General features: G+C 36.5%; 1 protein-coding gene across 2 annotated transcripts in view; it reads left to right on the plus strand.

Moving 5' to 3' along the window:
- The first annotated feature begins 3,711 nt into the window (after nt 1-3,711).
- Nucleotides 3,712-27,310, plus strand: part of HSDL2 (hydroxysteroid dehydrogenase like 2) — a 65,771-nt gene continuing 42,172 nt past the window's right edge. The window contains exons 1-6 of one of the 2 annotated variants that reach the window (XM_010988580.3): nt 3,712-3,852; nt 13,108-13,271; nt 14,593-14,691; nt 19,272-19,386; nt 23,909-24,012; nt 24,986-25,084. In XM_010988580.3, the coding sequence (XP_010986882.1) occupies nt 3,836-3,852; nt 13,108-13,271; nt 14,593-14,691; nt 19,272-19,386; nt 23,909-24,012; nt 24,986-25,084 (598 nt within the window). In that variant the 5' untranslated portion in view covers nt 3,712-3,835. The remainder of the gene's footprint in view (nt 3,853-13,107; nt 13,272-14,592; nt 14,692-19,271; nt 19,387-23,908; nt 24,013-24,985; nt 25,085-27,310) is intronic. The other variant, XM_031450208.2, reaches the window with a different exon arrangement.

Consider the following 27,310-nt stretch of genomic DNA (forward strand, 5'->3'; position numbering starts at 1 on the left):
TAATTTGGTGGCTTGGTCACCCCTAATAGTAAGGGTGCCTTGAGAGATGGAGCGTTTTTAATGGACATATTGCCACCGTTGGTAAGAAGTGGAGAATATGTAATGGGTAGGCAAATAGTTTCTGATGTAGCAGTTGTTATATAAAGTTAATTTTAAAAGTATGTATAGAGAGTAATTCCCTCATGTAAGCCTCAACTCTTTAGCAAAGAGTTGTGTGGGGATGGTGTAGTGAACAAACCAACAGAGCAAAAAAGTGAAATATGGCGTGATCCACACACACAAACACTCCACTACGTCCACTCCTGCAAGGGAGCAGTTGTTTGCTGAGGGAACTGTTCCCATGGAATTCTAAGAGATGTCCAGCACAAAGTGAGAAAAACCCACAGTGTATCTTGGAGCAGTGGGAGTATCATAAAACTAGGTGGGAAACTCAGGAGGGTTCTGAGACAACTGCCTACCAAAAGGAAAGTCTCGTTCCCCTCGTGGTTGCAAGATAGACGCAGCTGAGCCAAGCATCACATCCAGGAATAACATCTAGAAGAAAAGAGGCAATCTGTTCTTCTGTGGTCTCTTAAATTAAGAAAACCTTTCCCAGCTGACCTCACATTTGCCAGAACTAGAAGACACACCCGCTTCTAAACAAGGCATTGACTAGTGAACAATGATGTACACACAAAGGCTTTTATTGCAATTGTTTATAATAGAGACAATTTTGAAACACCTTCAGTTGCCATCACTGATGGTAAAATTAATTTGGAATACATTCATATAAAAGAAGACTATGCACCTATTTAAAAAAAGTTGAGGCAAACTTTTGGGTGTAAACTTGGAAAGATATTTATGATGCATTAAGTAAAACAAAAACAGTTTCCCAAACAATATAGTTATAAGATCTCCCCTATGCTTTAAAAACAATCAAAATCTATATAAAAATTTCCAAGTCGTAAAGGATACATACCAAACTTTTAACAATGATTATCTCTGAAGGGTGATAATTAGAGGGAAATTTTCATTTTCTCTAGTTTGTTGGAATAATGTATTATCAGAAAAATATGGACAGCAATGAGGTTAATATCCAAAAGTTAACTAATTAAATGACTGGCAAGAATTCACTGAGTAACAAAAGGTACAGCTAGGGATCCTATTGGGAAGATTTGGTACATTGTCAGAAACAATTGCTATATTCTCAAAACTCCAAGGATTTTCCCATTTGAACTTCTGAACCAGGGTGAGCTGTCTTGTGGGTAAAAGAAATGGAAAGTTTCAAAGGCTCACTGACTCTTCTAACACCCTTGAAATCATCTGCTCTTAGTCACATCATATTGTTGGCCTCTGACCTTGAATTAGTAATTTTATATCTGACTGAAGAAGCCTAGAATATCTTAAAAGACAAGTTCAAAAATCACAGTGGCAAATTACAACACTAAAGCAGTGTTTTCCAAGCAGTAGGTTATGATCCATTAATGAGTCATCAAAATAATTTTGTAGGTTATGATCAACTTTTTTTTAAAGGATAGTATACAATATAGTCAAACATAATAGAATGGCTAAAACTGTGTGTCCTAGGTTTGGATGAATAATTTATTTATGTAGGTTGTAGTCAACAAAGTTGAATGTGTCTGCATCATACATTTTAATATAGTCTTATGCAAGGTCAGAGTTAGAAGAATCTTTATTTGATAATTTAAAATTAAAGTTGCTTTAAATGTCACTATCTCGATATTTCAACTTAAGTTGGCATTTTCAATCTCCTATGTATTTGAAAACCACTTTTTAACACTGGGGAATTAAACTTGATAGACTTTAGAAGTCACAAATAAGTGACTATTTTATGAAAATTTAAAAAATATAAAATGAATTGACTTATCACATCCTGTTTAATGATACAAAGTATTATTTTCTTTGAGGATTTTAAAATTTATTCCTCCTATTTCCCCTTTGTGTGGGTCCTACAAAGAACTTCGCGATATTTTTGCCTTAATCCAAGTCAGATTATAATGTATATCACAATATTGTTCATAAATTATTTTGCAGTATTATATAATTTTGAATTTTAACATACCAGTGCCATCTAGTGGTTATTCTCAACATATTTTCATTTCTCTTGGGTATATATCCAACAGTGGAATTGCTCTTTTGTATGTAGATAATTCAGTAGCTGGTAACCATGCTTAACTTCTTGGGGAACTGCGAAACTGTTTTGCAAAGTGACTGTGCCATTTTACATGACCACCAGCAATGTATGAAGGTTCCAGTCTCTCTATACCTTGGTCAATACTTAGTTTTTTCCACCCTTTCTATTCCAGCCACTCTAGTGGGTGTAAAGTGGTTTTTGATTTGCATTTCCCTAATAAGGAATGCTGTTGGGCATCTCTTCATGTGCTTGTTAGCTGTTTGTACCCCTTCTTGGGGAAAATGTCTATTGAGGTCCTTTGCTCGTTTTTAAATTGGGGGTTGTTCATCTTTTTGTTGCTGAATTGTGAGAGTTCTTTATATATTCCGGATATTAGACCTTATCAGATATATGATTTGCAACTATTTTCTCTCATTTTGTAGGTTGTCTTCACTTACTTGAGTGGAGATTTTTTTCATCTAATAGTCCCTATCAACACTCTATCTGTAACACCTAATATTTTTAACAGTCTAAAAAATGGTGGTTACTCCTCATCCCCCCTACGTAGGTAGAGACCTTGCCTTTTTTTTTTTTTTTTTTTTTTTTTGGTTCTTCTGTGTGACGAGCACACAGTTGGTGTTAATATTTCTTGAGTAAGTGAATTCCTCTGGAGTCTCTAAAGACCGTATCACAGATTGCAAATTCAGATGCCTGAGACTGGCAAGTAATAAAAATGAGTAAATGGAGACATAGGGCTTGAAATAAAAGGGAGAGTATGTACCCCATTTTCAGGCTAGTTTCATTAACTAGTCCTCACATAGCCACCTCATCATCCTGCTCTACCTCCTCAAAATACAGTTTCTTCATGTCTCCCTAAAAATACGCCAGTCTTTATTTAGTTCATTAGGGTAGCTGAATTAGGTCCAAGGTATACTATCAAAATCAATTCACCTTATTCCAGCACTGAGTTTGGGAATTTCCTCGCTGAGAAACTGGCTAAGAGTTGAAAATTCAGCGTTCACTCTTGAGTTCTCTGGCGCGACTGTTGCAGCGCTCTGATCCACAAGCTGCTCCTACCACAGGGCTATCTGTAGTCCAGATTCGGTGGGAGAGTCGAATTGCGACCCTTGACTTCTGGGAGAAAGTGCGTATCTGCCAAGGAAAAGCATTCCTAAGGGGAGCCTCCAAGGGCGCTCGTGCAGCGGGGCAGGCGCCCAGGTGCCACCGTGAGGGAGAGTAGAGAACCAAAGCACTCCTGGCCAGAGTCGGCTGCGAAGCCCTCAAGGTTTCTAGTGCACGACTCAAATGGCCATGCCCCTGGCAAAGGGACACATCAGCTACGGCGAGGAACTCTTCACAGGCCTGGGGAAGGCGTACACAGCGGCTGACGAGCCCAGTCCTCTAGACGCTGGCAGGAGACCGATTGTCACCGCATAGCCCCGCAAGAGGGGAGGGGCGCAGTTGTCTCTCACGGCGCTTGCGCACGGAGCCGGTTTCCAGGGGCCAGGCAGGAAGGAGGCAGAAACCGAGCGCCAGGGAGGATCACTGCGTGCGCAGGCGCACTCAGCCACCGGCTTCTTCGAGCGCCCGACTCCCCCTCAGGCCTCGGGGCGGGGCCCGGGAGGCGGGGTCTGGGGCGGGATAAATGCAGGGGAGACATCAGCCCCTCAGTTTCCGCCAGTTGCGGCTGTTGTTCCCCACCGACTGTGGTCCACCGAGGTCATGTTGCCCAACACCGGGTAAGGGGGTGCGGGCGCCGCGGGGAAGTGACTCAACTGGGCGGAGTGCGGGGCTAGGTGGGGCTGGAGTGGATGGCCCCCATGGCCTGCCCCCCGCGGTGGGAGGATTAATAAATTTGCCCTTTGTGATCTGGAACGTTGGTCCACACTGGACGCAGTGTTCCTAGAGTGTGCGGTAACTCGTGAAAAGTAACGCGAAGTGTGTGATTCGGGGTGGCAGCAAAGTTAAAATCTCTTCCACGGGGAAAGGATCCACAGAGTGGGTTACCCCGCCGCCTCCAGGGCGCGTTCCACCCTGAGTTTAGCTGTAGCTGCGTGTCTTGCCGAAGGCCTACGAGTTCTAGGTGAAAGGTCACTGGAGCACTCGGGCACCTAATAAGTCTCCACCTTTTCGAAACTCTCAAATCTGGAAGAATAAAATAATGGGGTGTTTAAAAAGTGATTTAAAATTACTAACAAACAAGTATGGGTATCTTTGGGGGGCATTTTTTCACTTTAAAAAGACGTTTAGTTGTAAAATACAGGTAACATAAAATTTGCCATCTTAATCCTTTTTATGTGTACAGATAATTAGTGTTAAGTATGTCTGGATTAAAAAAAAAAAGTATGTCTGGATTGTTGTGAAGCCAATCTCTGGAACTTTTTCAACTTGAGCAGCAAACTATACTTGTTAAACGACTCCCTTTTCCCCTTCCCGTTCTACTTTCTGTTCCTATGCAGTATAGGGGTGTTTTGATCTCAGTGACATGTCCAAACATATAGGCACATGGGCAAAAGACTTAAACAGCTGGAAAGAGTGTACGGTAAAAAGTGAGTTTCCTCTTCCTTAACTTTCAGTCCCCCACTTACTCTCTGATATGCATGGAATATCTCTGGTCTCCAAAGATATTCTACACATTTATAAACTTGTATGGTACACCACCCTAAACACACACAAACACCTCACTTCAAAAAATAGTAGCAAAGTACCTTCTGGGCCTTGCTGTTTTTACCTAATATGTCTTGGGGGACACATTTTCAGCACATGTAGATCTTCCTCCCTTTTAATAGTTACATAATATTCTGTCACCGTACCATAATTTATTTCACTAGCCCCTATCATTGGATACCAGATCATTTCTAGTTTTTTGTTATTCCATCTTTGCTGTAATGATTATCTTTGTATTCACTTGTTTGCAAATATTTGAGTGTATCTATATGGGAAATTCTTGAAAGTGGACCTTGCTGGTTCAGAGTATAAGCACTTTTGATTTTGATAGCTAATACCAACAGCCCTCCAGAGAGGTTGCCCACCCAAAAGGATGAATGAGATTTCCTAATCCAGCATTTTGGCAAACAGCAAAATGTGTGATATTAAAAATGCTTATTTTGATAATAAAAATCTGACTAGAGAGAAAAATTTATGGTTATAGTTAAAATTTGCATCAAAGAGTGAGGATGAGGATCTTTTTAAATGTTTAAAGCAGTAGTCCTCATCAAGGAGCAATTTTGATGCCTATAGGACATTTGGAAATACCTGGGAACAATTTTGATTGTCACAATTGGGGTGGGGGATGCTACTGACCTCTAACAGGTGGAGTTTAGGGATTCTGATAAACATCCTATAATGCACAGAATAGCCCCCTACAAAAAAGAATCACCTTGTCCAAAATGTCAATAGAGTAGAGATTGAGAAATCCTGGTTTAAAGCCCTCTGTGTATCTTTTTCTTTGCCTGTCTTACACAATTAGGTTTTTGATTGATCTCTGAGATCTCTAGCGTAAAAACACTTGTTCTGTGGCATGTATATTACAAATGTTTTTCTCATTGCATCTTGACTTTGATTACACTATTTGTTTATCATGTAGAAACGTGCTTTTATTGAGTCACAGTTATCAATCTGTTCTTTTAAGGTTTTTGTGTTTTTGTGACAGAGCTAAAAGGATGAGGCCATGTTAAACTAAGATTTTGTTTTAATTGGTAAATATTCTTCTAGTATTTTTGTGGGGGTTTTTTTTCCACTCAGATTTTTATCTGCCTGAGATGAAGTACTATTTTCCATACGAGTTTGGAGAACCCACTTCATTTTGGTTCAGATGGCTGGCTGTGCAGTTGTCCCAGCACCACTGACTGACTAGTTATTTTTTTCTTTCTGTTAGAAGTTTGACTTCTATCATACACTAAATTCTTGTATGTGTAGGAATCTGTTTCTTGATTTTTTTATTCTATTACTTTGATCATGTACCAGTACCAAACTATTTTAATTGCTCTAGTTTTATAAAATATTGTAGTATCTTGAATGGCTAGTTCCTGCCTCATTTGGCTTTTTTTTTTTTCTTTTTCAGAATTTTCCTGGTTATTTTTTGATGTTTACTTTTCTAAATAAATTTTAGCTTGTATAGTTTTTTTTTAAGTGATTGTTTTTCTTTTTTAAAAGTTTCATCACATTTACCATGATTTTGAGGTACCAGAGAATTTTGGTAAATTGTAGTGCAGGTTAGCTCTGCGTTAGCGAGTTTCAGCCATCTACCAGTGGTATGGAGAAATTTGCAACCTTTTTTCTTTCTCACCTTCTGTACTCTGGTTCTAATGCTTTAGAGATGGTGGAGTTCTTTAGTAGTACAGACCCGGTCTTCAGGTTAAGAGGAGAAATTGACTTCACCTTTCTTTCTGCCAATGCCTGAGACTTTGAACAGGAAAATGTCCTTTATCCTACTGGGAATCAATCCAACTAGACCAAAGGTAAAGGGATAGGGCTTTTTAGAGCAGTAATTGGGACATTTTCATCTAAATACTTAACATTTAAAAAATCACTTTAATACTCTGTGTATACTACCTTTTGTATAAGAAAGAGGGGGAAATTACACACACACGATGTATTTATATGTATGTGTGTGCATATTTTTGAAAAAAGAAATATAAGAAAGATAAGCTGGAGATTAAGATATCTTGTTACCTACAGGCAAGGGATTAAAATTCTTTGAGTGTACACGTTTATAAGATTTTGACATTTAAACTATGTATGTGTTTCACATCATCCCTCATCAAAGATGAGGAGAAGGAGGTAAAATAAAATGGATGCCAACATAAACAAAGGAACTTAACTGTTATGTCAAATTTATTGCATAAACATACAGAGAGTTAATTTTTAGCATGGTGGTTTATACGCTTTTAGAGGGATTTATCCCAAAGACAAAAAAGAATACAAAGAAATCTTGAACTTTACTTAGTAGATTGATTATTGGTAGTGGTGTTAGTGTAGTAATTCGAATACTATTATATGTTATAGTGTATACCTACCTCTTGTTGATTTGCTTCTTTAGCAGAACAGACGAGGATCCTTACTCTCCCCTTCGCCATGGGCAAGAGTGTGTTGCTGGAGTCTTTTTTCTATACCCTTACCTGGCTCATGGGGCCCTTTTTCTTCCAGAAAGCCATGTCTTGATCCAAATCCCATTCTTGTCCCAAAAAGTGTTAAGGTCTGGGATTTCTGTTTATTGTGTTTAACCTAGAAATTTTAACATGTATATAAATTACCAATGTCTAAAGTAAATAAAATTTTATCATTTTCCCAAACAATACAAGGACCTACAAAAGTTAAACTTCAGTCACTCAATTTTTAACTTATTATTATAGCAATATATTTTAATTCTTTTTTAATCTGCAAAATTATTATTTGTTATATTATTTATATTATTACTAATTATCATTATAAATATTTATTTTTTAGATTTCTGTACTTAATTTACCAATATCTTTCATTTTTATTTCTCCTTGCACCTCAGATCTTCCCTATCTGGGAACTCTTTTCTTCTTTCTTTAGTAAATAAGGCATGAGAAAGAGAGAAAAAATACTTGGATGGAAATGAAACAGTGCTGTTGTGTTTGCAGAAGATATGATTATCTGTGTAGAAAGCCAGAATAATGTATTACTAAATTATTAGATTTAATAAGAGTTTGACAAATTTTCAGGAAATAAAAGTCAATGAGGAAAATTTGATTTCTACACCCAAGCAAAAATCAGTAGGAGATACAATTCAATGGCAATAAAAATGAGAAGTTCAGAATGAGTATGGGATGTATTACAGGACAAATGATCTATATTCTTCAGCAAATAAATGGCATAAAGAAGGTGGAAGGGGAGCTGTTATAGATTAAAAGAAACTTATGAGATATACAGACATACCTCACTTTATTGTCCGACACCTTTAGTGCACTTGGCAGATAGTGTGTTTTACAAACTGAAGATTTGTGGCAATCCTGCTTTGTCAGATGATGGTTAGCATTTTTTAGCAATAGGGTATCTTTTAATTAAGGTAAGTACATTTTTTTAAGATAGTGCTATTACACAATTAATAGACTACAGTGTAGTGTAAATATAAGTTTTATATGCATTGAGAAACCGAAAACTTTACGTGACTTGCTTTATTTCGATATTTACTTTAGTGTAGTAGTCTGTAATCGAATCTACAATATCCCTGAGGTATATCTGTAACAACTGAATGCAACATGAGGTCCTTATAAAGAACCTGATTTGATCACATCAACTGTAAAAAGACATTTTTGAGATAGTTATGAAACTTTGCATATGGTTAGGTACTAGTTGATATTGAGGAATCATTGTTACTTTTCTTAGTTGTAATGATAACATTGTTATGTAAAAAGTTAGACATGCATCTTGAAGCATTTATAGGTGAAATTATATGACTTCTGAGATTGGCTTTCTGAAAATCATTTTCAAAATTTTGAAATATTGAATTGTTAAGCATAAGAGCTTATTTTAATTTAAATATTTTCTCTATTTTTGAATATATTTGAATATTGTATAATAAAAATTTAAAAATGAACTTTAACTACATTTGCACTGATTGTTTGTTAGTTGCAAGGGAAAGAATAGTAATTACACAGTGGAAAAATCTGATTAGCACCATCATTGGATGGTTAAAATTAACATTAGCTTTTGATAACAGAGAGACATTGTGTGCTTCCTGGTGTGAAATAAATAGTGATACCATGTTCATGGATCAGAGCACTCAGTGTCATAAAGATGTCATTTCTTCCCATGCTGAATTGTGGATTTATTACAATTTTTACCAAAATCCCAACTGGTTTTGCTTGTGCTGTTAAATAAGGTGATTCTAAAATGTGGAAAAGCAAAGGGCCAGGTATAGCCAAGAAACTCTTGAGGAAGAACAGATTGGAAATATTTGCTTTATCAGTTATTAAGACTGATAAAGCTTTATAATTAGGACAGTACGATTCGTGTAGCTGAATGGAAGAGTAGAGAGCAGGGAAACAGATCTATGTAGTTATGGAGAGTCAGTCTATGACAAAGCTGGCATTCAAGAACTGTTGGTTATACATATGGGGAAAATGTAATTGGATCCCTACCTCAATTCATACACAAAAATTAATTCTAGGTAGATTAAAGACTAAAACTTAAAGGATAAACCATAACATTTTTGAAAGATAAAACTAATGTAATTGTGATTAGGGAAGAATTTCTTAACCCCAAAAACATTGGCTGTAAAGGAAAAGATTCATAAATTCTGCTACATGAAAATAATTTCTGCTCATCAAAATATACTATAATAATTGTGAAAAGGCAAGCCATAAATGAAAAAATATTTTAAATATATAGAGTTTGTAGACTTTTATGAGTCATTAGGGAAAAAGTTAACCATGTAGAAAGATGAGGAAAACAAATTAATAGGAATTACACAGAAGAACATAGGGACTATTAATGTATGAAAATATATTCAGCCTTTCTAGTAATCAGGGAAATGCAAAATAAAACCACACTGATATACCATATCATATTTACCAGATTGGCAGAATTTTTAAATGTCTGACATCAAGTGTTGGGGAAGTGTGGAGCAGTGGGACTCTCATAATCAGATATTGCTGCTGGTAGGAATATTAACCACTTTTGAAAGAGGTTTGGCATTATTTGGGAAAGAACTTTGGTGTGTGTTTCAGTTCTCTATTGCTGTAATAAGTTGCTCGAAAACTTAATGATTTGAAACAACAGTGGTTTATTATTATCCACAGTTCTTCGGGTTGACTGGGTTCTTCCACTCTACATATTATAAATTGAAGTCTTTCATGTGGCTGCTTTTAGCTGGGTCCTTGGCTGCGGCTAAAATGTCCTAAGTGACCTCTCACCCTCCTGGGCCTCTCTCCCATGGCCTCTCATCATTTGGATAATCTGTCTATCTTCTTTGCAGCATGCCACCTGTCTTCCAGGAGAAAGTGGAAGCTGCCGGCCATTTTATAGCATGGGCTTGGAAATCCCAGAATATCACTTTCATCACATTCTATTGTTCAAAGCAGTCATAAGGTTAACCCAGACTCAAAGGGAAGGAGAAGGGACACTCCTCTTAATGGAAGGAATGCCAAAGGGTTTGTGGCCGTGTTTAATCTCCAGCAATGTCCTGTAATCCAGCAGTTTTACCCATAGGTATGCCCTAGAGAAACTTTTGCACATGTGATTGGAAGATGTATGCAAGATTATTTTTAGCACCATTGTTCATAATAGGAAAAAAACAACCTGGAGACCATCCCCAAAGTCCATAAACAGTAGAATGAATAAGTAGTTTATAGTATGTTCATGTGAAATATTGTATATTAATTAAAATAAGTGTAACTATTTGCACCAATGTGAATCAATCTCCAAACAATCTTTGTGAAGGAAGCAAATCATATAATAACATATACTGTATGAATCTGTTATATATATAAAGTTCAGCATTAGGCAAAAATTACACAGTGTATTGTTTAGATCATGGTTAGGCAAACTTTTTCTGTAAAGGGCCAGATAGTAAATATTTTAGATTTCAGGCAAGAGGCAAAATTGGAGAGCATTTGTAGATGTAAGAGATGTATATATAACATCACCTATATGAGATGTATGTATAACAAGAGAGAAAACTAATATCCACAGTATTTTTATTGGTGCAATTCAAAATAACTACATTTTGTGGTAATAAAGATGTACTCATGAGAAAAATTAAACTTTTGGGGACAAGGAGAGGTGTATTTGTTTCCTAGGGCTGCTGCAACAAAGTACCAGCAATTGAGTGGCTTCAAACAGAAACTTATTTTCTTATAGTTCTGGAGGTTAGAACTGTGAAGTCAAGGTGTCAGCAGGGACATGCTTCCTCTGAAATTGAGTCGAATCCTTCCTTGCTTCTCCTGAACTTCTGGTGATAGCTGGCAGTGCTTGGCATTCTTAGCTGGTAGCGCATCACTCCAGTCTCCGCCTCTGTCGTCACATGGTCTTCTCCCTGTGTGTCTGTCTTCACATAGTCTTCCCTCCTCTTATAAAGACACCAGCCACGTTGGATTATGGGTCCACCTCACTCCATTATGACCTCATCATAGCTAATTACATGTGCAACAACCATTTCCAAATAAGGTCACATTCTGAGGTACTGGACGTTAGGACTTCAACATGTCCTAACATTTTGGTAGATACAGTTCGGTCCATAATAGGGATTATAGAGATAATGTTTCACTTAATTGGGATTAAAAATCAGTGTTCTTGATCATCAAATTAATCATAAATGTTAATCTGTGAAAACCATTCTTGGCTCTAGTTCTATATACAAATAGATGGAGGATTGGATTTGGCCCCTCCTTGGGCATAGATATATAGCTATTAGGAATAGTTAAAAAAAAAAAAAAAACAAGGGAATGAGTAATAATATTTGAAGTAGTTGTTAGTTTGTAGGGTAAGGGAGGAAGAGGCAGGACTGAGGACTAGACAGGTGACTTCTGGGGTGGGGGTAATACTCTATTTCTATTTCTTGACATTTTATTTCCTTTAAACTGTACATATTAGTTTATATCCTTTCTGTATATTTGCCATTTTTCACTAAAAATAATCACCACCTCTGTCTCTTTCTTACTTTTCCACTTCCTTTTGTTTTAGAGAAACCAGTTCCTTATTTTAAAGCCCTTTTCCCACTTTTACCTCCGAACTTGCTTCTGGAGGGTAATTCTCTGATCTTGGCAAGGACCTTAGTTTTCTTTTCTTTTCTTTTCTTTTTCTTTTTTTTTTTTTTTTTTGCTAACAAGCCTGCTTATCTGTTACCCTGGTCTCTGGTTACTGTCCCTCTTTCTCTTTGTCGTTGTCACTTTTGCTGTCCTCTCATCATTCTCCTTAGACAAGCTTTTTTATTTGCTTCAAGAAGTAAACAAGAAAGTGGATTTCCTTCTTTGTTATCTGACTTTATTTCAGATCTTTTCTTCTCATCTAGCAAGTGAATAAGTAGAAAGTTTAAAGATGGATGGACGTGAAAAATGAGCGAGCACAGCTTTCCTCAGTACATTTGGATCAGAGGATCTTTCGATCCATACCCTGAGTTCTTTACTAGCTTTCTAGGTTTGTTTGTTTAACAGCTTTATTGAGATATAAATCATATGCCACACACCACACAATTTACTCATTTAAAATTCAGTGGCTTCTAGTATGTTCACCGAGTTGTGCAACTGTCACTACAATCAATTTTAAAAGTTTTCATTGTCCTGAAAGGAACACCCCTCAGCTGTCAACCCCCAACCTCCCCACCCCCCTGCCCTTGGCAACCACAAATCCTTGTGTCTTTATAGATTTACCTGTTCTGGACATTTCATATAAATGGAAGCACACAATATGTGGTCCTTTCTGACTGGCTTCTTTCACTTAGCATAATGTTTTCAAGCTTCATGCATGTAGTGCAAATTGGTACGTCATTCCTTTTTATTGCTGAATGTACCCTGTTGCATGTGTATACATTTTATTTGATGGACATTTTTGTTGTTTCCACTCAGCTATTATAAACAATGATGAGCATCCATTAAGCAGTTATTTGCTTTTAGATATTTTTAAGTGGTATGTATTCACTGTAGAAAATTTGAAAAATTTTGAAGAGGATGATATTTATTCATAATGCAAGTACTCAAAAATAAGCTTTAACATTTTTACTGTGGGAAAAAACTTGTTTATGTATAGTTTATTCATTCCTCATTTTTCTTTAAGATTTATTTCTCATTTGAGCAGATTTACTTGCCATATCAGCAAGACTGGCCACTGCTGTTGTGATAAATAATTTGTAAATCGTTGTAAAATGGGAGTAGAGTTATTAGCTATTAGATGGGGAGGGAGAAGGGTTTAGAGAAAGTTTGACAGAGGAGGAAACATATACGTTGTGAAAATGTGTATGAATTCCTGATACTGGTAAGTAAATAAAAACACTGAGATTTCTAATAAGGTCACATTTTTTTCTATTGCAGGAAGCTAGCAGGATGTACAATTTTTATAACAGGTGCCAGCCGTGGCATTGGCAAAGCTATTGCATTGAAAGCAGCAAAGGATGGAGCAAATGTTGTCATTGCCGCAAAGACAACCCAGGCACACCCCAAACTTCCAGGCACAATCTATACTGCTGCTGAAGAAAGTGAGTGTGACAATGACATTTTGTGAAATGTCCTGTCTCTGATTTCAATATGTAGAGAATTTGCTGGAGAATTTAATTATATCTGTTTGAAGTCTACCCTAAAAATAATTTTGTCTGGTTAAGGAATTGTTTTATCACCTTAGAGCAGTGATTGGGAACCATTTTTCTCCCTAGCACTTTTGAACGATATGAGAGACTCACATTAAAAATCATGTCTTAAGTGGGAGGGTATAGCTCGCACATGCTTAGCATACACAAGGTCCTGGTTTCAATCCCCAGCACTTCCTCTAAAAATAAAACAAATAAGTAAACCTAATTACCTCCCCCGCAAAAAACAAAATTAAAAAAAAAAAAATCATGTCTCATGAGGGCAGTGGTTCTGGGATGGGAGCACCAAGTAGAAGAGTGGAAGTAGAGAAAGAATTTGAGAGGTGGGCGATGTGAACCCTTTGAAAACGCTCTCCATGTTAGTTATTCTCTGCACAATTCACAAATCATTATTTTAATACTTTCAGTTCACAAATAGTTATTCAGTGCTTATATTCAATGCATTGTGCCAGGAGGAAGGGCTTAAATATTCAACTTCAGTTCATATTGCTAATTTGGCTAGTTACATTAGTTCGATGTTGTTTATGTTAGAGGGATATATATGAAGTAATTGTGAGTGGAATGATTCCTGGGATTTGCTTTAAAATACACCAGCAAAACAACAGGTTTATACTGTCGAGCACAGGGAACCATATTCAATATCTTGTAGTAACCTGTGGTGAAAAAGAATACAAAAATGAATTGTGTGACTGAAGTATTGTACTATACACCAGACATTGACACAACATTGTAAACTGACTATACTTTGATAAAAATATATTTAAAAAAAAAAACCACCAGCAAAAAACAAAACAGGATTGGGGGTACATAAATTAAACAAACAACTGGCAAAACATTAATCATTAAAGGTAGCTGATGGATTCATGGTAATTCATTGTAGTATTTTTTTAATATTTTTGTAAATTTTTAGGAATTTTCCGTAATGAAGTTCTGTTAAATTTCCTTCTCTTTTTTTCCCTATTTTTAATAACATTAAAAAAAATTACCGTCCTTTTTTTTTATAGAGTTGGCCAAGCTAGTCTGCAGCTGGATATGGGTTTGTCAGTCTGTCCTACTGTAGGGCAGAATCACTAGCAGTTATAAGACACAGTAGTTTATATTGATGTTCCGAAAATAGGATACTTTTTTCTTTTGACTCCTGTGTCAGAAGTTTGATACTGATGAAAGGTTTAATATTTGAACGCTTTAATGCGTCTTTGTTTATCCTTTGTAGTCAAAGCAGCTGGAGGAAAGGCCTTGCCATGTGTTGTTGACGTGAGAGATGAACAGCAAATCAACAATGCAGTGGAGAAAGCAGTTGAGAAATTTGGAGGTAGTGCTTTAATTCTGAAATAATTATTGATTCTTGGTAAAATACAGGTTGTAACTATCATTTTAATTTTTAACTTTCTTTTGATTATTATTTTACTTTCTGAGTCTTTGCTGTATGACCAGAAATGAGTATTTGTTCATACACAAACACAGCTTAAAACCATCTGATGACTATTTGAATAATTGTTTAAAAATTATTTTGAATAGTATTACAAATTTACCATCCAAAATAAAGTTAGGACCTTGACAATAACATACATCTAACCAAGTAGTTCCCCAGGTCCCATCCACTTGTCTTTCCCCAACTCGTGTAACCATCTTTTAATGACTTTTTTATATTTATTGGATAAAGTACAGATAAATTATTGGCATTTGAGATATTTCACATTCTGATCTTAACAGACTTTTTGATTCTGTCTTTCTTCCATACCTCTATGTAAACTCTCTATACCAGCCAAAATAGTTTCCATTCATTTCCTTACCTTTAATTTTTTGTCTCAATTTTTTCTTTCCCCATTCCTGAGGCCCCTCCAGCGCCCACTCCTCTACTTCTGATCCTTCCTGAAATGCTCCCTTCTTTGTCTTTTGAAATCCCACCTTTTTGTGCTTAAACCTCATCTCCTTTATGAAGCCCAATTTTCTGACCACACCAACTAATCAGAAGTGTACATTTTTTTTCTCTGAATTCCTAAAACATTCCTTTGATCCTTGTCTTACACAACTTTGAATCTTAGTTTTCTCCTCAATTGGTTCATAAGCTCCTTGAAGGCAGGCGTTGGGTGTCGAGCTAAGGCTTTGATGGTATTATAGTAAAGCACTTAGCCATGTCCACATCCTGCCCCAGACATTACCATTCTCTCCCAATAATGTTCCAGAGACTATATGTACACGCAAAAGATATTGGCCAGTGGGAAACAAGGTAATGCTTTATTGTTAGCAAGGCTTATGCGCATAAGTCCCAATGCAGAGTGCTGTGTTATACTGGACTGGAACAAAAAGCTTTGGCTTAAATGGGGCCTGCTCCTTTAAATTCAAAAATCTTACCCATGGCTCACAACATTTCCAAAAATAATGTGAATGCCCATGAGAGAAGAGGAGAGAGAATGCAAAATTACTGAGTGTTTTTTTTTTTTTTCCTTACTGATAAGGCTGCAGGTATGAAAGAGGAAGGAGAGGAAGCCACATTCATGTGTAGGACCTTTTATCTAAAATGGCTTCACCTACTAGTAAAAGTGGCCAATTAGTGCCAATTAGGATTTGACCTAATTAGTATAGCCATTTGTTTTTTTAGGGAGGAATTAAGAGGGAAGGTGGATGAGGGTGGAAGACTGAAGCTTTTCCTTCCTCTGTATTCGTCCAGTTTCATTTCTTTCTGTTGATCCATTGAATCTATCAACTGAGGGTGAGTTGATCCTTCTCAGAGACTGAGGTCATCAGAATATTGGGGAGGGCTGCATTGTCTGAGCCCTTTCTCAATCTTTGTTTCTGTCATATAATTCTACTGGAAAACATCAACAAAACCTCAGTTCTTGTCTGGTATTGTCCTAGGAAACCTCTGAAATGGATCGAGAGGATGTTAAAGATATTCATGGCTATACTGTACAGGCCCAGAATTCATCCTTTCTTTTTTCCCATCTTGAGTTCTAGGTGTGTTTCTAGTCTGGTTCACCAGAGTTACACACTATGTGCTAATGACAGTGTGCCTGAGTGTCACAATGTGAAACACCTCCACTTTCCAGTATTGGGTTCCTATAGAGTGATCGAAATCTCACAAATGGATTTCTTCTCCTTTTGTTTGCCGCAGGGAACTTAAAGACCCAAATTGAAATCTCCTTCTTGGAAGAATTAAAGCCTAGAAATCTCTCCTCTCCAATTTTCTTACTCCATTTTGTTCCAGCCAAGGAGGTTTCACTGAGATACGTGGATGGTCTAGATTTTTTTAGCCACTGTAGTTTAGGTTGTCTTCCACTGAACCTGGTATTGTTTCTTCAGCATCTTCAGTGTTGGATGAATCCAACTTTGTCTTGTGACCTGCTTTTCCCAGGAGGACACAGAAAATGGAAGGGACAAAAGGAAATTGTGGTTTTTGTTTCTTTTGAAGCCAATTGATTTGTATTATTAATTTGGCATTCATATCCTGGAACTTAAAGCTCAATTGGTAGAAATCATCAATCAAGAGGATATACTTTCCTTATCTCTGTGGGGAAAAAAAAGATCTAGTACATTTTGCTGTTGTTGGGATGAGCCTCTGAAACACTTCTGTCTTCTTACTTAAAGGTACAGATAGGCAGTGGAGTTACTTCTATTTTGGACTCTTTCCTAAGATTTCCTTTCCTCCTCCTCAGGACCCGCTTTAATGTATTTAAAATGTTTTGCTTTCCATTTGCCCATTAACTTCTGCTTTTCTGGCATAACAATGCAGAATTATAAGTGAGCTCTGTTCAGCAACTCAGCTGCTGCTCTTCTAATCAGGAGGAATGCCACATTTATGAGATGCTTCATAGCCTGCTTTTTTTTTCCCCCCTTTGTGTTCTTTTTCCACAGAGATCCTAAGCTTTTGTTTTTTTGTTTTTTTGTTTTTTGGTTTTAGTCCCATACTGTGGTTGTTACTGATGCAGTTTTCCGGTTTGGAGTTCTGCAGGCCTTTGCATTTTGCCTTTTGGGGAAGACTGCCTTTGTCCTGATATTTCTCTCTGCTGGAGAATTGTCCTTAACAAAGTCGTAAGTTCTGATGGTGCTTTCAGACCTGTGCCCTCAGGGAGCAGGTCTGTGCCCCGTGGTACTCCTATCACCTTGCCTTCCCCTCATCTTCAGAGTTTTTCAGGCCTTGAGTAAATTATGCAGTTTCATAAGCCACAGAAACATTCTTTCCTGCCACCCTTTTTTATTTTTGCAGCAGATATATATATATATATATATATATTTTTTTTTTTTGGTATCATTTCCCACTATTGTTCCCTGATCCATTTTAATTTAATCCATCTGAGTTTAGAAATTTTAACTTCTTAATTGGACCTTTTTTTCCTTTATCATTGGCAAGTCAAGTACAGTTTGCCCAATCAGTATATCTTTATTCCTCATCTACTTCCTTTGCTTTTGGGCCCAGATGTTTGCTCTGCCACCATACTTGTCACTTACTATCCCATAGTGAGAGAGAGGAGGTCAGTCAAGTCTGGATTTGCCCAAGGAATCTGTTGGTTGGATCAACACTCATTTGCTTCATCTCCCTGAGTGGGGTAATTTTACGCAGGTGGTGTACATACCCATTGGTCCAGCATCTCACCCAGACCCACAGTAGATTTGCTTTGCTCCCACCTGGCTTCTCCTTTGGTGTTTATTATTTCCCTTGTCTCTTTGGCCCTAGCAGAGTGCCTTATATAGAGTAGCCACTCAGTCGTTGTCTCTTAGTGATGTGGTTAAGCAATTCCTAGCTTTGTGAATTGAGAAGCATGTCCTGGATTTAAAAATTCTCACAGATCTTTGCCGCTTGTAAAGGCAACCATCATTATGTTCATTCAGGAAAACTGGTAATCACAGGACCTGGAAATTGTCTCAGATACACAGATGACTTACTTGAGTTTGAGTTTTGTTATAAGGAAGCTATAAATGTAATGTAGTTGAATCCAAAGTTATTCTAAGGACACATTTAAAGAAAACCTTAGTAGCACAAACTCTGTACCAAAGAATATGGGAATTGAAAAATGATGATATGATCAAAATTTGATAATGTTACTAAATATGAAGAAAGGGTGCATATTCCTAAAATGTTTTAGTGAGTATAATAACCTTATTTAAGCCATTTCCCACATATTGTGAGGGAGGGGCATAGCAAAGTTGAGAGGATAACAAAAGATGTTTATGGCAACAGTCAAACCCCAGCAGCAGAAATTGTGATATTTTTTATTTGATGGAATATTAAATGCCCTTTAAAAAGAATTATGAGGACCATGTAGAAACACAGAGATGTGTTTGAGATGCTTTTTTATTTTAGCATTTTTGCTTAGCATTATTTAACGAAGCTTATAACTATAAATAAAACGTGTGGGTAGGAACTGCTTAAAATATGCAGAAATAATTGTTAAAGTAGATTTATATATGAGTTACCAAAACAAACTTGATCTACTTTGATGACTTGTTTGGAATTGAAAGTCTAGGTCATTTCTCTTTTCCCAGTTCCCAGGACCAGAAAGGAGCTTTCATTTACATAAGGGCCTTAGAGGGGAGGGATTCAGATGTGCATGGAAGGAGGGAAAGCCTTGGAAAGATGATAAAGAGGAAGGAAAACTATAAGGAAGCTGACCTAAGGTCTGGGAGACAAGGAGAGAGATAAGGATGGAAACTGTAAACCACCGAGGACTAAGCTGCCTTGTAGTTTTTTGTGGAGCCCTGGTGATCACCAGTCACTATGGTGCCAGTGAAAATCACCTGGGTATTGAGTCTTGCATTGATGTATTGGTCAGTCGGATTATCTAAAAAGTATTTGAGAACTTAGAATTCAATGATATAATTTTTTTTTCTTTTTACTTATTTTTATTATGATATCTAAATCACATTAATAGGAAGTTGATTATTTGAAAACAGGAATTGATATTTTGGTGAATAATGCCAGTGCTATTAGCTTGACCAACACGTTGGAAACACCTACGAAGAGAGTGGACTTGATGATGAATGTCAACACCAGAGGCACCTACCTTACGTAAGTTAAAAAAAGAGTTGTGGGAGAGAATGTTGCAGTGTTTTGTGAGAGAACTACTGGTAAACAGATTTGAACCAGGTTGGCAATATGGTTTAAAAATCAGTCAATCTTAAAAAAAAAACAAAAAAAACCCGTCAATCTTACAAAAACCTGAAGGTGCTTCATGTCAGTCGATAGTATTTTGAATAATTTTATTCAGAGCTCCTTTTTCTCTGTGAATCTGATAAAGGCTAAAGAATAGCTCAAGCATTTTCAAACATTTGCATGAATAAATACATATATGCATACCAAGTCTTCTGGTACACCAGCAGTAGCCTCTTCTTCCTCTGAAAAACACTGGGGTTTTAGTATTATAAATAATAAGAAACTCATTTTGAATCCCATTTTAACGTAACTGACAAAAGGCTCATTCTATATTGAGCAATATTAGGCGGAAACATCAAGTACAGAATGAAAGTAAGTGTAGTCCTGATGTGCTGTGGGTTGACCAGACCAATGTGTTTTATTTGTCCCTTTGTTTATCTGTTTACCCTCAGATTCTGCCATTTATCATATGAATATAAGGACAGATCAGCACGCAACTTCTCTTGTCCACCTTATGTGTATCTTATATATCTGCATAGAGCAGGTGGTTAGGACCTCAGGCTGTGGAGTCAGACTCCTTTGAGTAGGATTCAGATCTGAACCCCTGCCCTTCATGGCTTGTTCTCTTCATGACCTTGTGCAAGTAACTTAATCTCTTATAGAGTCCATTTCCTCATTTGTAAAAGGGGGATAATAAAGTATGTCATAGATTGGTCATGAAAGTTCAATGTAAAATCTGCCATTAATTCTGAACTTTGCCCTCCGATGTGTTTTGTTGGGTCTGTAAAACTTGGCCCTGACAGTGTTAAAAAAAATTTGTTTTTTTTTTTAGATTCCGCATGTGAGTGATATCATAAAAAAAAAATTAAATAAAATTTGTTTTTATTAGTTACCTACATTGAGAATTTCATTAGTTGCCTACATGAAAAAAAAATCAGGAGATTTACACAGAAATCCAGATTCCTAACTTTTCTTGAAACACTGGAAACATTGGCCACGTAGAGACAGCATTCCCACATGGCAACAGTTAGCTGCTATAGCTGGTGGCAGAGTATCTGCTGCCTCATTAGATGGCGCATGAACACCATTGTCTCTGGATGCTGAGGATGGGCTAAGGAGTTGCCATGTGTCATTGTGCTTGCTCTGTTGTTCTTATATTAAAGAAGAAAGTAAAATATTTCTCATACCCATGTTTCTATCTGAAGTGGAAAAATGAAACCTATGCCAAGAAGGCCATATGGCCGAGAAAATGACTGAGAGCTTACTTCTTTGTAGATGTGGGGAATAATTCTATGAATTCAATGTGTAAAGTATATTTCTGTTGAATGGAAACCACAGAGAATGAAACCACACAAAGATCCATGAGAAGCATATTGAAAAGATTGTGATGGAAAACTTAATGAACTAGACAAAGGACTAACGGTTCAATAGGGTCTGTGTTTATTTTCAAACAAAATGAGCAGTGCTGCTGTGTGATGTGGTTATGTGTTACATGAAGGAATTATCTGGGCATCAAAATCTTTTGCAGCCAGCAACTTTGTGAAAGAATTTTGATCGAATGTAAATACTCACTTAAACAAGTGTTTAAAAATATAAACCCAACCAGAAATACCATTGCTCAGCATGTTGAATGAAGGCTTAGAAGGGCACGACGTGTGAAAAAGGGGAATCATTTGTGGCAGATTCTACTGTAGGTGATGAAGCCACAGATATAAATATTCCACCCCCTAGTTGTATGTATTTATGGTGTCAATTCTTTTTGCCATCCAAAAGAAATTTCCCAACTCAGTTCCTAAACAAAGATTGGATCAAAGACTTGGCTTTGTTAGCTGACATTATTACTTATGTAAAGACAAATGTGTGATTCTCATTGTTCATTCCTTGTGAAATTTATGTTTGGAAAACCAATTCAGCAAGAACAGTCTGGCCCCTTTCCTATTCTGAGGTTGTTTTCCAAAAATGAAAGTGGCGACCTAAACTACACTCCTACATTTGTAGACTCGAAGGTTCAGTTCAAAACAAAACAAAATCCTGGTTTCAAACTCTTAAGATAATGAACTAACCTTTTCAGTTACCTTTATCAATTAATTTGTGTAGTTGAGGAACTACAGATGGAATATATAAACTGTAGTGCACTAAGGTACTAAAAACTAAGTATGAGTATGTTAGAATAGGAGATCTGCAGATCTCTCAGGATTAGATACTCTAAAATAAAACTTTTTTAAAGCAAGAATTTAGTGCACTGTTGAAAGTTTCTACATTTAATAGCAGCTGTTTTTAAAAAAAAATTAAGTATTGTTCCCAGTACAAGGCAGACTGCAATGGCAAATGAAAGACCTGACATTGACCTTTGGACCAAAAAAAGTGTGTCAGGTTTTTGGCCCTCTGTGAAAGCATAAGTTATATAGAAGAGAAATTCATAATGAAACATTCTCACTTAAATTTTTTTTAAATTTAGTGACACTCATTGATTCATAGACAAAAAGTATGAATTGTTTTCTCAGGGAAGCCTGAGAAGCATCTTCAGGGAGGGAGTAGGGAAAGTCCCAAAGAACTGACGTCTTCGGAGGTTTCAGCAAGGATCTGGAACTGTTTCCTGATCCCTGGTGCCCAGGGCCCTGTAGCCTCTGACCTGTGTTTTAACGGTTCAGGGAGACAGAGTTGGAAGCCAGAGAGGAGTAGAAAGCGGATGCTTAATATGTATTTCTAATTTTAGTTAAATATATAATCTCCAATATTATATGTGTTTTTATCATGTTAGATGCTTATAGAAATTCAGTAATGAGGTTCAGATGTACATCTGAACAGTTGATCTTTCTTATACTCAGCTCACTTTTTTCATTTACTCAAATACCCTATAGGCCTTTGAGCTTACAACCCTGGTTAAAACAATTCACGTGCAAGTAATAGCTAATAAGTGCATTGCCTAGCATACAGTAAGTTTCCAATAAACTTAACTACCTTATTAAGCTCAAAGTATTAGTATCTAAACTTGGTGCTAAGGGTTTTCAGTATAATGTATAAGGGCATGTTGCTGTGAAAAATGAACGAGATTAGGATTAATATGCTGAGGGCCAGGCAGTCAAAGAGCAGATGGAAAGGTTCTGTCTAATAAATCAAAGGTAAAACTCATGTTTAAATTGTAAATGAAATGAACTCTTTGATTTGGGTATAAAATATGGTCTTATTGCTGGGACTAGATTGTTTTAAGATGACTACTTAAAGTAATCTACTGACTTTTTACTACTGACGCTTTAAGATGCAGCATCACTGTTTGAATGAATATCAGCTGTGACATTGTTCCTTCTCCCCTCCTCACCCCTATAAAAGTGAAGCAGCTTTGGAATGGAAAAACAATATGTACAAAAACCCTTTAGTGATACTGATTGTATTTGGTTTGTGAACTTAAAAAGGCATTGCAGATGGTAACAAGAGTGTTGTACGTTGGTAATAAACTGACTTGAAAGAAGAATGGATTAGTTCAAAGTCCTAGAAGTTACTGAATGGGAAATTAAAAGGTATAAAATTATTAAGGTACAATATGTTATTAAGCTATATATGTTATAAGTTAGTAATTAAAAATTTAGAATATTGGACCTGAATCTTTAATTACCTACTTTTTTTAATGTTTTTTAAAAATGAAAGTAAAAATTTAAAAAAAATCTAAATATTGCTCCCAAAGACATATTGCATTGCATGTTGGTACAAATTAAGTTTGGTAATATATTGAGTTATGTTATTAGATTACAGTTCCAGTGTGCTAGGAATACCACACCTACTAAGATGAAAGAAATCAGCCTGTGTAATACTGATAATAGCAGTTATTTATTTCACATTTAATATATGCACTGTTCTAAGTATCTCATATGTATCATCTCGTTTTAATCCCTTAGTCCATCCTAGATTGTAGCAGATATTACCAACATTGACAAATGAAAAAACCAAGAATTAGAATGTATATATTTTGCCCAGCATCACACAATGAAGGGCAGAAGGAGGTTTTGAATCCAAGTCTGTCTGACTTGAACACCCATGGTCTTTACAACAATGGTGACTGTGCTGGGTGACAAGTATGTTAACTAAGACTGAAAGGTGTGTGTGTGTGTGTGTATGTGTGTGTGTAGGAGGGAGAATTTGGAAGGATGAGTTGAGGATAACCTTAGCTGGGTTTTAGGCTGATGTGCCAAAGATTTGATTATTTTCATCAAGCAGATTATATTGTCAGGCCATTAAGCAAAGCTTCAAAGGATTAATTATAGTTGCTTTTCCTATCTTCATTCTAGAAAAGTCAAACAAACAAACAAACAAACAAACAGAAGTACCCTACAGGTTACTGAGCAAGTTCAGGTGCTCTGCTCAGGTAGTAAAATATAGCTGTAAAAGGTAATGAAGCTGTTAGAAAGCTATTAACTTGACTTGTGTTTTCTTTTGCTTTCAGATCCAAAGCATGTATTCCTTATTTGAAAAACAGTAAAATTGCACATATCCTCAACCTCAGCCCACCCCTGAACCTAAATCCACTGTGGTTCAAACAGCACTGTGGTAGGTGGTAGGATGAGGGGCTGGCTTGTATGGTCAGTTTGTTTTGTATTAAATCAGTGTTTCTATGATGTGATCATGATTTGTACATCGCATTCAACATTAAATTTTCTGTACAGAATCAGTAGCATTTTAGAGAGTAATCTTTTCTCTGTAATTTTAAAATCGAGATACAACTTACATTAAATAAAATGCACGAATGTTAGTGGCTCAGTTTGATGAGTTCTGACAAATGTATACACCCGTATAGCCACTACCCAAATCAAGATACGGATATCCACTATCCTAGAAAGCTCCCTTAAGTCTCAGTGTGTTTGACTGTATGTTACTTATTCTTCAATAAAGTTGGTTAAAACTATCCATGAAATACTTTACCTTTCATAGCAAACTGATGATTTAAGATGAGTGTGTTGAATAACAAGATTTATGTATAGGTGCCTCCTTTGAAATAGTTGTATCAGATACTTAGTCTTTGCTTCAATATAATTCAGTGAAATTTGGAAAGGAAGACAGTTGGAATAGGAACCCATAGAACAAAACTAAAAGAACTTCTGTTTTAATTGACTGGATTAAACAAATTTGAAACCTTTTGTTGTTGTTTTACTAGCAGTAGTTTTCCTTTAAATGATCATTTTCAATAAAAAAAGAAAAAAAACAGATTAAGAAACAACAATGAAACTTGTCCCCATAACATTAAGAAAAATGGAAGTTTATTACTCTTTTAATCAAATATTAAGGTAGAAATATATACACCTAGTTCATTCATGGTATATATAAAATGTTTCCACAAAACTACAGTTACTTCTGTAAAAACTGCTCTTTTAAAAACAGTATCTTAAAAATATTTTGTATACATTATATTATTAAAGAATTCTGAAAAAATGTATCAAGGAGGACATAGTAACAGTAAGAAATTGGTTATTTATACTCACAAATTAACTTCTTTCTTAATTAAATTCTTTGTGGTTTCTTTCAGCTTATACCATTGCTAAGTATGGTATGTCTATGTGTGTGCTTGGAATGGCAGAAGAATTTAAAGGTGAAATTGCAGTCAATGCACTGTGGCCTAAAACAGGTATGTACTTATAAAGTCCCTTTATTGGATTTCTATTTATTGTCTTTAACACTCTTGAGATGCATGAATCTTGGGTGGGTAGGGTGGGGTACAAATGAGTAGACTGTCAAAAGTAACCTCAGTCTGTCTGGGAAATAAGTTCAACCTTTTATTGTTCGTAAAGGGCCCTTTTCAATCGTTTTCTGGCTTTGACTTGATCTGCATGACTATGTGATTGCTATACGAGAAACACTGAACACAGGAACACGTAAAGAGTCTCATTAAAGCCAACAGGAAGCCAGCTGCGTTTCCCTTACCTTTCTTCCATCTTTGTCTTTGGTACCTGACAGAGTTCTGCAAAATTCTCATACTTTTGTTTTCTCCTCACATATCCCAGCAAATGCTTCTTTACTTTCTTGTATTCTTACTATTTTGTCTTTTTCCTTTATGAAAAGCTGACTTTTCTATACTTTCACATGAGTTCTGAGTTCACAGAGTGCCTCAGTCCCCTTTAGGTGATGACAGTTCTACCCCAGAAAAATATGATAAGGAGAAAACATACTGGGAGTCCTTTTTCACTTCACTTTTTAAAAATTTGACAGAACTACTACTCAGCCATGAAAAGAGAATAAAATAATGCAATTTGCAGCAAAATAGATGGACCTGGAGATTGTCATACTAAGTGAAGTAAGCCAGAAAGAAGAAGAAAAATACCATATGATATGACTTATATGTGAAATCTAAAACAAACAAACAAAAGACACAGATGAACTTATTTACAAAACAGAAACAGACTCAGATGTAGAAAACAAACATGGTTACCAGGAGGTAAAGAAGGTTGGATGGGATAAATTGGGAGTTTGAGATTTGCAGATACTAATTACTATATATAAAATAGATAAACAACAAGTTTACACTGTATAATGGAGGGAACTGTATTCAACATCTTGTAGTAACCTATAATGAAAAAGGATATGAAAAGGATTATACGTATGTATATGTATGACTGAAACATTATGCTGTACACCAGAAATTGACACAAGATTGTGAACTGACTATACTTCAAAAAAAAAAAAAAAAAAGTTAACAGAACCTTTGTTACACTAGCATCAGAATTCAAACAGGTAAATTAGTGTGGCCTCTTTCCAGGGAAACTCATTAAGGATCAATACTGGTGTGTCTGCTCCTGAACAGTGGCCCCCATTTGGTGGTCACTTAGGTATTTATTGAATGAATGATAATTTTGGCTTCCTTTTGAAAGTATCTTCATATTCCTCACTACATTGCTTGAAACATACAGGCAGCAGATTGGAATATTTTCACTTATTTGAGGGTAGAGGTATTTTTGAAAAGGTGACTATTGAAACTTATGTCCTTGCTGTCCACCCTCTTAACCTACCAGCAGACTCCCCTCAGTGGAGCTTTTGGGGTGTCAGGAAGGCAGGACTTAGAAGGAATGAGCAAGGCATTGGTTTTATAAGAAAAGTAATTGAGAAGGTTGTGAAGAAAATTGTTCCCCTCTGGGCCAGAGGACAGAATAGGGTCAGTAGAGAGCACTGGCGAGAGAAGTTCCTGAACAGAGCTGGACCCACAGAGATCGGAGGACCTCAACAGGGTGATTCTGTAGGTCAGATGAGTATTTCCTACCCTTGAGGCTGGGACAGTGAGGAGACCAGGGAGAATTCTTTAGGCTTCCAAACGGATTCAGTAACTGGTGCATCTCATGTTACCTACCCATGGGGTAGAGACTGCTGCACTTGCCCCTGCTGGCAAGGTTTCCATTGTTTAAATCATCTAAGGGTGAATAGAGAAATGAGGAGACAAAAAGTGCAGTGCAGCTAAGGAGATCCAATATCCAGACATAGAAAGAATAAACAAAACACCCAGGATAGCAGTTTCCATTGAAATAACACTGCTAAAGAAAAGAGAAAATACCTTGATTAAATACGTGCAACAATTACAAGATTGAATTACTGTACGAAAAATACTTTCTAGAACTAGAGATTGTGTTTTGAATTGAAAAAAAATAGTAGTTGAATTGAAGGATTGGCTTGTCACTGTTAACACCCGAACAAGCAGCTTGGAAGTTTAAGAGAGCTCAAAATGCAGAACAAAAAACATCCTGAAGAAAAAGTAAAGAGACTTAAGGGACTTCCCATGCAAGTATCAGGAGTTCCAGAAGGAGGAAAAAGAACAACCCGAGAGAATCTCAGGATTTCAAAGATAAAAGGAAAATCTTGTAAGCTT

Source organism: Camelus dromedarius, chromosome 10 (assembly GCF_036321535.1).
Source record: "Camelus dromedarius isolate mCamDro1 chromosome 10, mCamDro1.pat, whole genome shotgun sequence".
Taxonomy (NCBI): Eukaryota; Metazoa; Chordata; class Mammalia; order Artiodactyla; family Camelidae; genus Camelus; species Camelus dromedarius.